At 45.2% G+C, this 12,885-nt stretch overlaps 1 protein-coding gene across 5 annotated transcripts in view; it reads right to left on the reverse strand.

Annotated features, from left to right (window-relative positions):
* Positions 1 to 12,885, reverse strand: part of ANO5 (anoctamin 5) — a 101,092-nt gene that overhangs the window by 4,730 nt on the left and 83,477 nt on the right. For all 5 annotated transcript variants that reach the window (XM_054026368.1, XM_054026365.1, XM_054026364.1 and 2 more), the window contains 6 exons: positions 12,681 to 12,850; positions 9,006 to 9,103; positions 8,549 to 8,679; positions 6,665 to 6,870; positions 3,134 to 3,315; positions 1,255 to 1,360 (listed from right to left, as the gene is read on the reverse strand). In XM_054026368.1, the coding sequence (XP_053882343.1) occupies positions 1,255 to 1,360; positions 3,134 to 3,315; positions 6,665 to 6,870; positions 8,549 to 8,679; positions 9,006 to 9,103; positions 12,681 to 12,850 (893 nt within the window). The remainder of the gene's footprint in view (positions 1 to 1,254; positions 1,361 to 3,133; positions 3,316 to 6,664; positions 6,871 to 8,548; positions 8,680 to 9,005; positions 9,104 to 12,680; positions 12,851 to 12,885) is intronic.

Consider the following 12,885-nt stretch of genomic DNA (forward strand, 5'->3'; position numbering starts at 1 on the left):
TAGCACCATTTTGCTGGATCTAGATGGCTCATTGGAGATAACTGTAGCAGGGTGATTACCCAACTCCGGCCCAGCAGGGGTTAAAAGCAGCCCTGGAGAGGGCTGTGGCTGGGAAAGGCTGATTGTGGAAGCAGCCACAGCTGAGGCCACTCCCCAATCAGGCCACAGCTGGCCCTATAAAAGGACTGTGAGCCAGGAGCTCAAGAGAGGAGTCTCTCTAGCGGTACAGAGAGAAGGACCTGGCTGCCTGGGAAGCTGGGGGTACCTAGGGTGGAGCAGTGCTGGGGAAGGGCAGAGGGAGCTGGGAAGCTCCAGTCTAGCAAAGCCCCAGGCTGCAGGCTGAGCTGAGGGCCCACAAAAGGGTACTAGGACTGCAGATGGGCAGCCCAGATACAGGCAGAGGTCCAACCCCCGTGCCGATGATGAGTGGTTTATAGACTGTAGTCAGCCCCAGGGAGCGGAGGCTAGACGATGACTGGCAGTAGCCACTGAGGCAAGGGGGGGATAGGAGGTTCGGGGTTTCCCTGGGTGGGGAGACCCAAATTGTGGATTGCTGCGGTGGTTAGAACCCCTGGGCAAAGGGCACCAGGGTCTGGGAGGAACACGGGGGCCAGTGACAGACGAGACATCAGCTGTCAGAGGGTGCTCTGGAGTTGGAAAAGAACAAATTCCCTAGACAACCAGCAGGCGGCGCCGTGCCAGTGAGTCTTCGCCCTACCACGATATCCCATCCACGTATTGACCCAGCTCAATTTGTGAGAACTGACAGGATCGCAGTGGAAAATGCCATGGATGCAGCTCATAAACAATCCCCCTACTCCTTTGATAGCCTGCAAAAGGCTGGCTTACTACTCGAAATGATTGACTTGAGCAATTTTAGCTGCTGCTCATCATCTTAAAACACTTTTAGAAAGCAGTACTGCAGTCCTCTCAGAAGTAGCACTCCCAACTAAACCAATGGGAGTTATACATATGGGAGGCCTAGTGGTTTAGTTATTTTCTTATTTGCATAAAAGGATTTAACTCTGCTCTTTTCTTTGGACTGAATCTCTTGATTTCAAAGGGAGTCTTGCCTGAGTAAGGACTGAGTGAAAATTGAGGGTTTGTTTTATTTTGTACAGCTGACATTTTCTTTGTGTTGCTTATGCAAGCGAATACAGGATATTCTCAGAAGTTGTTTGACTTTCATAAAAAAATAGTAACTATATACAGAATGTATAATGTATTGATTTCAGAAGACTGATTGGCACATACCTCCATTATAATGATAAAGGCCATTTTTGCAGCAAGAATGTGCCAAAACTGCATAGTGTGTAAATATTTCTTCTCGTGGCCTGGTGGATATCGATAGTCTCTGTACCTGTTAGATATAAATAAATGTAAAGGTGAAATGTCATATTTAATCTGAGACAGACTACAAGCTCAGTGACATTTACATGCAAATACAGCTGTCATTTAAGGAACCTTTTGATCTTGTTCTAAATGTTCTGTTCTCTTTGGCAGGAACAGGTTGGCCCTCATAACTTGATTCTATTGCCAATTTGCTCAGACACTCTTATTCACAACAACACAGAATGGCTGAGGATGTCTGAGAAGTGAAATTTATACGTGGATTACTACTGTATTCAGGTGGTGACCAAATAATGGACAACTCCTGAATAGCACAATGGAAGCTGATTGAATGGTATCAGAATGGACAGATTTACTGGACAGATCAAGGGCTCAATGTGTGAGCAGGCATGTGTGTGTTCAGCATTAATATTTATGGCAGGATAAAGACAGACTACGGGAGCTTTACTCTATCTGTAGTGGATTTGTTTTGTATCCAATCATATGTTTCCCTTTTGTCATGGATGTCTCTGAAGTTCCTTCTCCGATCCACAATTCCTTCACCATGGACAAATCCAGGCTTTTTCACCAACACACGGAACCCTTATGGACATAATTCCTTTGCCATTGGAAAAATATGTCTATGCTAATGTACACCAGCTAAGAATATGTCCCAATATGTGTATACAGATATTGGTCCTTCAGTATAAAATGTCAAATACCTCGGCAAAGCCAGGCAGAAGAAGACAACACTAGAGTCATTTTGAAAATGTAGGGCTCCATCATGACAGTGTGATGCACAACATTGGTCTTGAGAAACTTGTGCTATGCCAGGGCCTTATGCTTTGGGTATTTTTTCACTCCATTCTAAACCTGATTCAAGGAGGTTTACTTGTATCCAATCAGGCAACAGAAGCACACCATATGCCCTGTGTGTTCAATCAAAACTCACCAGCTGAGCTTGGATTTTGAATACTTGCATCAAACTGCTTGTGACAGGGGTGACCAAACTTACTGGCCCTCCGAGCCGCATACGATAATCTTCATTAGTTTGAGAGCCGGGACCCGCCTGCCAGGGGCTGGGGCTTCAGCCCCACGGGAGGTGCCCAACAGGGCTCAGGGCTTTAACCCTGCTTCTGCTGAAGCCCCAAGCCCTGGCAAGTGTGCCCCGCAGGGCTGAAGCCCAGAGACCCCCCCCTCTCCACTGGGCAGAAGCCCCTACCCCACCACCCCGCTGCAAGGCAGAGGTCCTGAGCTTCCCCGCTCCGCCCCCAGTCTGGTAGGTGGAGAATGGGGGAGAGCAAGGGGAGCTCCATGATCTTACTTTAATGGTAAAAGAGCTGCAGGTGGTTTGCAAGCCACAGTCTGATCACCCCTTACATAGACCAAAATCAATTTTAGAAACAGCCAAATTCAGAGGTGATAATGCGTGGTGAATATCTAGGTTCCTTAGATTCAGTTAGATACCGTCAGACCTATTTCCAGCAATTACCAAAGTGGGATGGATTTAAATCATACATTCTTAGTCTCTCCTGTTAGTTGCTTTCTGTGTTACACCCTTTTTCACGCCTTTGCATTTATTAGTTACACCAACCTGGACTCCCTTTGACTCAAATGAAAAAAAAATATGATTTTTGGTGGTTAGTGGGGTTATCTAAATCATTTTCTAAAGGAAGCTAGATCCTGCACTAGTTCTAACATTGAAGAATTAGGCCTATCTATTTTATAATTAAGTAAGAACTATCTACTTAGAAAACTGCATGTAAAACATAGAGACAATTCTTTTTTTAAAATCACCACAAACCTGCATGTGAGAAAGTTCTCTGGATTATTTTCAGGCCTTTTTCCCTCTAGAAAATCTGAGACTTGGAACACAGATAGACTGTTGTTAATGTATCCAGACATGGGTGAATCTTCATTTGTAAAATAGGCATAGTAGTAAACTAAACGAGGGATCATATCAGATGTGAAGGCTACAATAAAGGCCTGAAAAAAGAAACAGAACTTGAGATGGTGCTGCATAAGCCGTGACTTAATGTCTTGCTTAATATTTTCCTTTGAAATGAAATATCTGATTCTGTTTGACAGTCCAATGTGAAGTTGGAACGCTAGATGCAGCAGTTTATTGGTTTTCAGTTTATAAAAAGTATCTTTAGTCACTGCTGCTATCTGGACATTCAGGAGCAGCTGAGGATCTAACTGAACCCATAGATTGTGAATCTTATTAAACATTCTCAACTGAAGGAATGAAATTACCTTGGCCAACTCCTATGGTTTCCCTTAGCCAACCAGCACTGCCAATACCATATCTGGACTGAGCTTCAGTAAACTAACTCCCATCCATGCCTCAATCTGGCCAGACACTGGGAAAGTCAAGTGAATGAACTACCCGGTCCCGGTTAAATGTCATCAAAGCTGCATGTCATCAAAAGGAAGAAAGGAGAATAGCAGAAAACGGACCCTGGACTTCAGAAAAGTAGACTTTAACTCCTTCAGGGAACTGATGGGCAGGATCCCCTGGGAGGCTAATATGAGGGGGAAAGGAGTCCAGAAGAGCTGGCTGTATTTTAAAGAAGCCTTATTGAGGGCACAGGAACAAACCATTCCGATGTGCAGAAAGAATAGCAAATATGGCAGGTGACCAGCTTGGCTTAACAGAGAAAGCTTTGGTGAGCTTAAACACAAAAAGGAAGCTTACAAGAAGTGGAAACTTGGACAGATGACTAGGGAGGAGTATAAGAATATTGCTCGAGCATGCAGCAGTGTAATCAGGAAGGCCAAAGCACAATTGGAGTTGCAGCTAGCAAGGGATGTGAAGGGTAACAAGAAGGGTTTTCTACAGGTATGTTAGCAACAAGAAGATCAGGGAAAGTGTGGGACCCTTACTGAATGGGGAAGGCAACCTAGTGACAGATGATGTGAAAAAAGCCGAAGTATTCAATGCTTTTTTTGCCTTGGTCTTCACAGACAAGGTGAGCTCCCAGACTGCTGCACTATGCAGCACAGCATGGGGAGAAGGTGAGCAGCCCTCAAGTGGTGAAAGAACAGGTTAAGGACTATTTAGAAAAGCTGGACATGCACAACTCCATAGGGCCAGTTGCAATGCATCTGAGGGTGCTGACTGATGTGATTGCAGGGCCATTGGTCATTATCTTTGAAAATTCATGGTGAGCAGGGGAGGTCCTGGATGATTGGAAAAAGGCAAATATAGTGCCCATCTTTAAAAAAGGGAATTAGGAGAATCTGGGGAACTACAGACTGGTCAACTTCACCGCAGTCCCTGGAAAAATCATGGAGTAGGTCCTCAAGGAATCCATTTTGAAACACTTGGAGGAGAGGAAGGTGATCAGGAAGAGTCAACATGGATTCACCAAGGACAAGTCATGCCTGACCAACCTGATTGCCTTCTATGATGAGATAACTGGCTCTGTGGATATGGGGAAAGTGGTGGATGTGATATATCTTGACTTTAGCAAAGCTTTTGACACAGTCTCTCCCACAGTATTTTTGTCAGCAAGTTAAAGACGTATGGATTGGTTGAATGGACTATAAGGTGGATGGAAAGCTGGTTAGATCGTCGGGCTCAACGGGTAGTGATCAATGGCTCGATGTCTAGTTGACAGCCGGTATCAAGTGGAGTGCCCCAGGGGTCAGTCCTGAGGCCGGTTTTGTTCAACGTCTTCATTAATGATTTGGATGATGGGATGGATTGCACTCTCAGCAAGTTTGCAGATGACACTAATCGGGGGAGAGAGGTAGATATGCTGGAGGGTAGAGATAGGGTTTAGAGTGACCTAGACAAATTGGAAGATTGGGCCAAAAGAAATCAGATGGGGTTCAACAAGGACAAGTGTAGAGTCCTGCACTGAGGACGGAAGAATCCTATGCACTGCTACAGGCTGGGGACCGACAGGCTAAGCAGCAGTACTGCAGAAAAGGACCTGGGGTTTACAGTGGACGCAAAGCTGGATATGAGTCAACAGTGTGCCCTTGTTGCCAAGAAGGATAACGGCACATTGAGCTGCATTAGTAGGAGTGTTGCCAGCAGATCGAGGGAAGTGATTAGGGGGCTGGGGCACATGACTTATGAGGAGAGGCTGAGGGAACTGAGCTTATTTAGTCTGCAGAAGAGAAGAGTGAGGAGGGATTTAATAGCAGCCTTCAACTACCTGAACAGGGGTGTAGCAGGGTGGCCATCCGCTCCTGCCTGGAAGGGCTTAAAGCAGCCCGGGAGAGGGCTGTGGCAGAGAAAAGCTGGGCTGATGGGGGAAGCAGCCACAGCTGTAGCCAGTGCAATCAGAGCCCAGCTGGCCCTTATAAGAGGGCAGTGGGCCAGAAGCACAGAGTCTCTCTCTCTCTCTCTCTCTAGAGGGAGAAGGGCCTGGCTGCTGGGAGCTGAGCAGAGTACCTGAGGTGGAGCAGGGCTGGGGGAAGGCCAGAGGAGCTGGGGAGCTCCAGCCTGGAAACCACCCCGGCTGCAGGCCTCGTGTAAGGCCGAAAAGATAGTGGGGTTGCAGAGGGGCAGCCCAAGGGCAGGTAGAGGCAGCAGAGCCCACCCTCCCCTTGCTGGTGATGAGTGGCACATACACTGCAGTCTGATCCAGTGTGCGGGGGCTAGATGGTGACTGGCAGTAGCCAAAGACGGAGGCGAGGTGGGGATAGTGGGTGGGGTTCCTTTGCGTGGGGAGACCCAGAAACTGTGGAGGTACTGCCAGGGGGTAGCCCCCATGAGAAAGGGGGACACCAGGTCCGGGAGGGACACGGGGCCAGTGACAGTGAGGTACCGGCCTGCAGAGGGCACTCCGGGTCAAAAGAGCTAATTCCCAGGATGACCGACAGGAGGTGCCGTGCTGGTGAGTTGTCACCCCCGTCACAGGGGGGTTCCAAAGAGGATGGAGCTCGGCTGTTCTCAGTGGTACCAGATTACAGAACAAGGAGCAATGGGGGGAGGTCTAGGTTGGATATTAGGAAAAACTATTTCATTAGGAGGGTGGTGAAGCACTGGAATGGGTTACCTAGGGAGATGGTGGCATCTCCATCCTTAGACGTTTTTAAGGCCTGGCTGGACAAAGCCCTGGCTTGGATGATTTAGTTGGGGATTGGTCCTGCTTTGAGCAGGGGGTTGGACTAGATGACCTCCTGATGTCTCTTCCAACCCTAATCTTCTATGATTCTATGATCAATACCCTGGTAGCACTGCGACTCAAACTTTGGTGTTATACACATAATAAATAGGTTCTATGCAGAATGAGAAACAGTAGAAGCTGATTATAAAACCTACAAATCCTGAAAATATAAAGAATCATAAGCAAATGGACTTAGTTAGTTTACTTACGTTAGTGACAACAGACAAGATGGCCATTCCATTTAGAATTTCTTGCCAAACTCCTATACTGTGGGCTTTGGCAGCAACAGGCCTCCTGAACTGAGTGGTAAGCTTCCAGGAATCTACTCGAATCTCCAAGATATTATTCATCAGTGCAAGAAGGGGAGCCAGTGGAAAAGAGGCCACAAACAGAGTAATAAATCCGAACTGAATGACTGCATGGGAGGAAGGGATATGAACAACAGTTGTTTTGAACTCTAGGGAAATTATCTTTAAGTTCACAATTCATGCTATTGTAATACCAGAGCATTCAAGATAACCCTACCAAGTGAAAAACAACTCTAGTGGAATGTATTCATATCACCAATTTTCTAAATTACAACAGCGTGCTAATAAAAGTATAGTATCCAAGTACTTTCAAGAAAGAATTGCGTGTGTGTGTTATAACTGAAAGACTCAGCAGTTTGGAGAAGAGATAGAATGAACAAAGCAGTAAAGTCTGACTGACCAGACTTGGATTGATGCAGGACTTTACATGCTGGCTCTCAAACCCTCCAATTATTTTATAGACCAACCTCTTTTAGCTTTTAATTAATTTTAATTCATTCCCGAACAAGAAATTTTTGAACATGTATTCTTCCCTTGTGACTCTATTGTTCATGTGTTTATTGACAGTTCATTACATCTGTGATTAATGCCACTGGTAAATCTTAATATGAATTACAAAATTACAAACTCTATACATAAATAATCACTTTAGCTACCACCAAAATGAAAGCACCTCTGGTGTGGTATGTGGCAGCCTTTTCAGTTGTGCCAACACTACCCCACAATAGTTTAGGAACAGAAAGTGAAAAGGAATACTATATCTACTCAAAGCCCAGGGAGAATGTAAAACTCCATAAAATTTGGCCAGGACATTGGCGTTAAATACGGTTCTAAAACTGTCATGAGATCCATAATAACCACATGTGGTCAGGACTTCAATTTTCCATCACAGCCAAAAAATAGAATCTCCAGCAACCAAGTGGTCGCTGAATTATGCTGGGGCAATCGTTCAATTATGATTCAGGAAAAGGAAAAACATCTACTGCATCTTCACTGCCACTAGCAGCTACTACAGCAGCAATTTTTTATCACAGCCCAAGGTGAAATGGCTACATGACACGAATGTGGCTAGGTAGTTCCAAACAAGATTTATAGATTTATATGCACAGCTTAGGAGTAGCATTAAGAGGGATACCACCAGGCAACCTTTTCAACAAAGTTTGTCCTTTCTATTTGACAAACACTGATTTTTTTCAGTGTTTTCTGGATTTTGCATGGGCTTAATTTCTGTTTTTTTAGTTAGCTGTTTGCAAACTGTTTCATCAGTCTTGTCGGCATCATTTTAGAAATAGTGCCAGTTGGTTAGCTCATGCGCCCTCTGCTGGTCAGCTGGGTAGTATCAGAGCACAAATCAGTGCAGACCCAAAACACAGTGGATTCTCTGATCCACATTGTGGATCTCATATCTGCAGTGCAGATTCTTACAGCATACTTGGCACTCATCCCATGGTCAGAGTTTCCACTATCAGTGGAAGTTATGCCTGGGAAGAATGGCAGAATATGCACTAGAGAGATGCAGTATGGATAACAGATCCACCATCCAACTGAGAGAGAAACAGTTCCTGGATATATAATACTATGAACAAGAACTTTGCTCAATGCATTATAACAATATAAAGGCAGCTTCATTTATTGGGCTGACCTATTTAACTCCTATCAATGAATTCTATGCTGCTTACAATACTTACCAGAGAACATGCCAACCCCCCAACTGGAAAGCTCTGTTCTTATAACCATAATAACAAAGTTTCTTATCCTCATTTCAAAGATGTGTTTTCAACTCACCCATTTCTAGATATTCATAGAATAGCCCCAAGGCTCCAAAGCTCTGCAGATCATGATCCTGCTCCCAGCGACTATATAAATTCTCTGGATTACATCTGGCTTTCCTGCGTCCCCACCAATTCCAAATCCAGCTGTGTGTGTGGGGAAATAGGAACAATAAGGGAGGGGGGGAATATAGAGTCATGATTAGAGAATATATTGTGCGCTATAAATTGATTCATAAGCACCTCTTTCCCCCAAAGGAAACCAACTCCTCACTCCCATACTGAACAGTCTTTACAAACATCTCCTACAGAAAAGAAGCCAAAAGAACTAAAAATTTGATTTACTTTTCAGCACTTACGCGGTTAATTTACCTACAGCATTTCTCTCAGCGTGGCCAGTGAAATGATGCTACTCATCACCCTTAATTTTAGCCATCTACAAACCGAGTGGCTCAATGTAAGGCATCACTTACGGTACAATGGCCTCTTGTATATTTCCCCAAATCTGTTTGCCGGCCATAACTATGGTGAGCTGTGTTGTCAGTTCAATCAGGCAGCCTGCAGGATCACACTGACCAAAAAAAGAAGTTGGGGAGAAAACAATCATGCAAGTTACTAAGTTGGCCATCACCTGCATACAATACAATTTAATGTAAGAAAGAGTTCTTAAAGTGCGTAGGGAAAGAAGTAATTTGCACTTCAGCTCCCAGCAAAAAATTCACCTTCAGGGAGACTGTTTTAAAAGGTTAAACCGTGTTGTATTTTTGTCCAAAAAGGAAATGTGCTAGGTAAAACATTTCAAAATTGAAATATTCAGACCATTTGAAAGACAAAGTGACTCAACAGGGCTTAGACTGGCCTCTCTGGGTCTATCTACACTGCAGTTGGGAATGTGTTTCCCAGCTCAAGGAGATGGACTCGTGCTAGCTCTGCTCATCCTAGCACACTAAAAATAGCCGTGTGAATGGAGAGGCATGGGTACTGGCTTGGGCTAGCCCCCTGAGATTGGATCCATGGGGTCAGGTTGGGGCTTGGACTTGAGTAACTAGCCTGAGCCACTGCCCATACAGCAATGTCCACACTATTATTTTCAGTGTGCTAGCTTGAACAGACCTAGTCCATGCTCCCAGCTGAGTGCAGACATATCCCGTGGATGGGGCATAAGCATGTGGATGGGGCATAAGCAGTCTTCAAACTTCCTCCAGTAACAGTTCCTGCCTTTCCCATTGAATCCAGTGAGATGCCAACATGGCACCAACATTGGTATCTCGAAATACCAGAGGCCAAATCCCAAGTACTCAACTCCTGCATCTCCCATTCACTTCAGAGAGCTGGATGTATTTAGCACTTCTCAGGATTTGGCCCTCGCTGTTTGCAGATTTTTAAAATTTCTGCTCCTTATCAGGGCCACCATGAGAATTTACTGGCCCTAAAAACATCTAGAAGACTTCAGTCCCTAACTTTGCTAAGATAGCTGCCCTTTGTTTGCCTCAAGCTATTTTTCTCCCTCTTGCCCTCCAGGCAACATTTAACACCCAATTTTGCCTTCGGAGGTTTACACATGGCTTCACTGGGAGTTGTGCATGAATATCCAAAGCCAGAACTTTTAGAAGTGTTTTGCATGAAGCAGAAGGTCAGTCATCTTTGATGCTAACCTTGCTTAATGTCAGTGAGCACTTACATTTACCCTGGCTTTAATCTGCCCAGAGGAGCACTGTCTTCACCCGCGTACAGTACTCACAGAGCCAGAGGCCCCACTAAACAGAGCCAGTACATCACTGAGATAAGTAAGGTGCCCATCAATGATTTAGAAAAAATAATCCTCAAGGTCCTCATGCTGTTTAGGGACAGTAAATTCTCATGGTGGCCATAATAAAGAGCAGAAGTTTTAAAGACTAGTCTTCTTTGCAAACAGCAAGGGCCAAATCCTGAGAAGTGCTAAATACATCCAGAGCCAGAAAGGGATTTAGGTTCCTAACTGCTGCTTTAGGCACATAAATCCAAAATCTAGATCCTCCAAACCCTCACTCAGCAGCAACCTAATCCTGTAGATATCTAAACTCCCTATGTACCTACATTTACACCTGTAAAGTCCCAGCAGTGAACAAACTTCTTCCAGTGGGCATGTGCAATACTGTTCAAATCATGACTTTGCCAAACTGTTCAGAGCCAAGCTCATGTCTAAACTCTTGCAGAATCCTGAAACTACATATTTTCCCCATCTATCTTATCTGCAGGGCCTGATCTGGTAGGCAGGCTTAGAGGTCCCCTTAGGCCATACCTACCAGATCCGGCCCTGCACAAAATACAGCTACGACAGATATGACGATATCCTGCCATATCTTGGGCAAACCTTATGGAATTACATTTTAATACCTTTTGGGTCCCTTATATTGAAAATGCAAACTGTGTATTATTGTACAGAACTTCTTTAGGAGGAAGGCAGTATTAATTAAATCTCTGGAAGATATTAGGAACTTCAAAGGTCTTTTGGGGACTGTAAGTGTGAAGTGGATTTCCTAGGAAATACTTAGGGGTGAGGGGAATGCAAATGACCCACCTCAAATCCATCCTTTGGAAGCTGCACTTTGAGCAGAGACCCATTGGCTAATTACCTGGTCATGATCTCTTCAAAGAGCCATGCTGGATAAATGAGAAACTATCTTACTCTTGAGGGTTCTTGTTCAGAGCAAAGGGTATGGTGAACTTGAAACCCCAGGAAAACCCAAGGTTGAAGGACTGCTCCTGCCAGAGCCCAGGTTGTAGTTGGGGTGATCCCTGGTAAGCTATTAGCATGTGTGTAGGTTTTATTGTCTTTAATATGTTTTCTCTATAGTGCTTTTACCTTAAGAATATGTGCTTGCTTAGAAAGAACTGTGTGGTAACTTACAACTGTGGCAATTACACTGTGTACTGTCTCTGAGAAGAGAATGAAGAAGAAGTCTGCTTAGGCAGCCTGTCTTTTGCTGGGAATAACAGTGAAAGCAGGGACCTGGAAATACCCTGGTCAGGAGGCAGAGAGACACACATCTCTCTGCCAGAAAGGCAACGGCTCGGAAGCTGGAAGACCAAGAATGGGTGCCCTTGCTGGACCACTGAGGTGAAGTACAGGTGCAGTTGCCCCAAACTGTGACAACAGCCTTGGAGGTGGTCATGGTGCCAGAGTCACCATTACACTAACAGTCCAGTGACTGGAGAACTCACCCTGGTTATGAGAGACCTGGGTTCAAATCCCCACTCTGCCTGATTCACAGCAGGGACTTGAACCCAGGTCTCCCATCTCCCAGGTGAGTGACTTGCTCAATGAGCTATGGAGTATTCTGGGCCAGGGCTCTCTCAATCTCTCCTGCTGAAACTATTCCATATTGTGTAAAACACTTAAACAGTCATTGGGGTAGGGATTGGAGCCCAAGTCTTTCAGGAGAATGCGCTAATTGCTACGCTATAGAGTTATTCTCTCTGGTTCAGTGGGTCAGATGCTCTAACTGCTGGGCATAAGGGAGCTGCCACCATCACCATAATTTTTTGGCAAGAAAGAGCTGAGCTGGCTTAGGCGCCTAATTCCAGGAGAGGGTTCACAGCTGTGAATCCCACGTGGCGATAAGCATCTCCCTCCAGCACCTAACTCCCTTTGAGGAGCACAACTTAGGCCACATCCCTCTCCTCTGCATTTCTTATAGTGTAGTTTAGGCAACTCCCCTCTCAGCTTGCTGGCTTCTGAATCCCATTCTTAACTACCTAACTCGCCCCTTCCACTGTATAGGGAGCCTCGGCAGCTAATGTAGGGCTGTGGATTCTACTGGGTGGCAAGGTGCCTAAATGTTAGGTGTTGCAATGCTGACCCTAAGTCCCCTTTAAGGATCTAGCGCTAGATCCTCAGATATACCTGGACTCCATTTGGTGTGCCCAAGGAGGAGGGGTAGGGGCCCTAGGTAGCTTTCTATTATCTTTTCATCTTTCTGATCCTGGGAACAGTCAAGGGCTAGTTCGGTCCCTAGTGCCAGTTTAGAGCAGCTACAGGGCATTCATTCCAAGCACCTTCCCACATCTAGAAAACTTTTGTTATCAAGGGGATGGAGGCGTTAGTGAGGATCTGGCCAACTGTATTTATTATCTATCCTCCTCCTAAAGTCCAGAGGAATGCATACCTCTTCGTTTCTCCAGCGACTAAACATGTATGTATATGTGCCAGGGTATCCCACAAATTTCCCTTTGAAGAAAGCCACATAGAAGCAGGATGAGTAGTAGTTGACAAACTGGAACAGGAACATCTTCATAGTGAGTCTGTTCTCATACTCCAGGTGAGTTCTTGGGATCTCTGGGAAACCAAAATAAACAGTTTTAAATTGCCTT

This window comes from Malaclemys terrapin, chromosome 4 (genome assembly GCF_027887155.1).
Source record: "Malaclemys terrapin pileata isolate rMalTer1 chromosome 4, rMalTer1.hap1, whole genome shotgun sequence".
NCBI classification, from domain to species: Eukaryota; Metazoa; Chordata; order Testudines; family Emydidae; genus Malaclemys; species Malaclemys terrapin.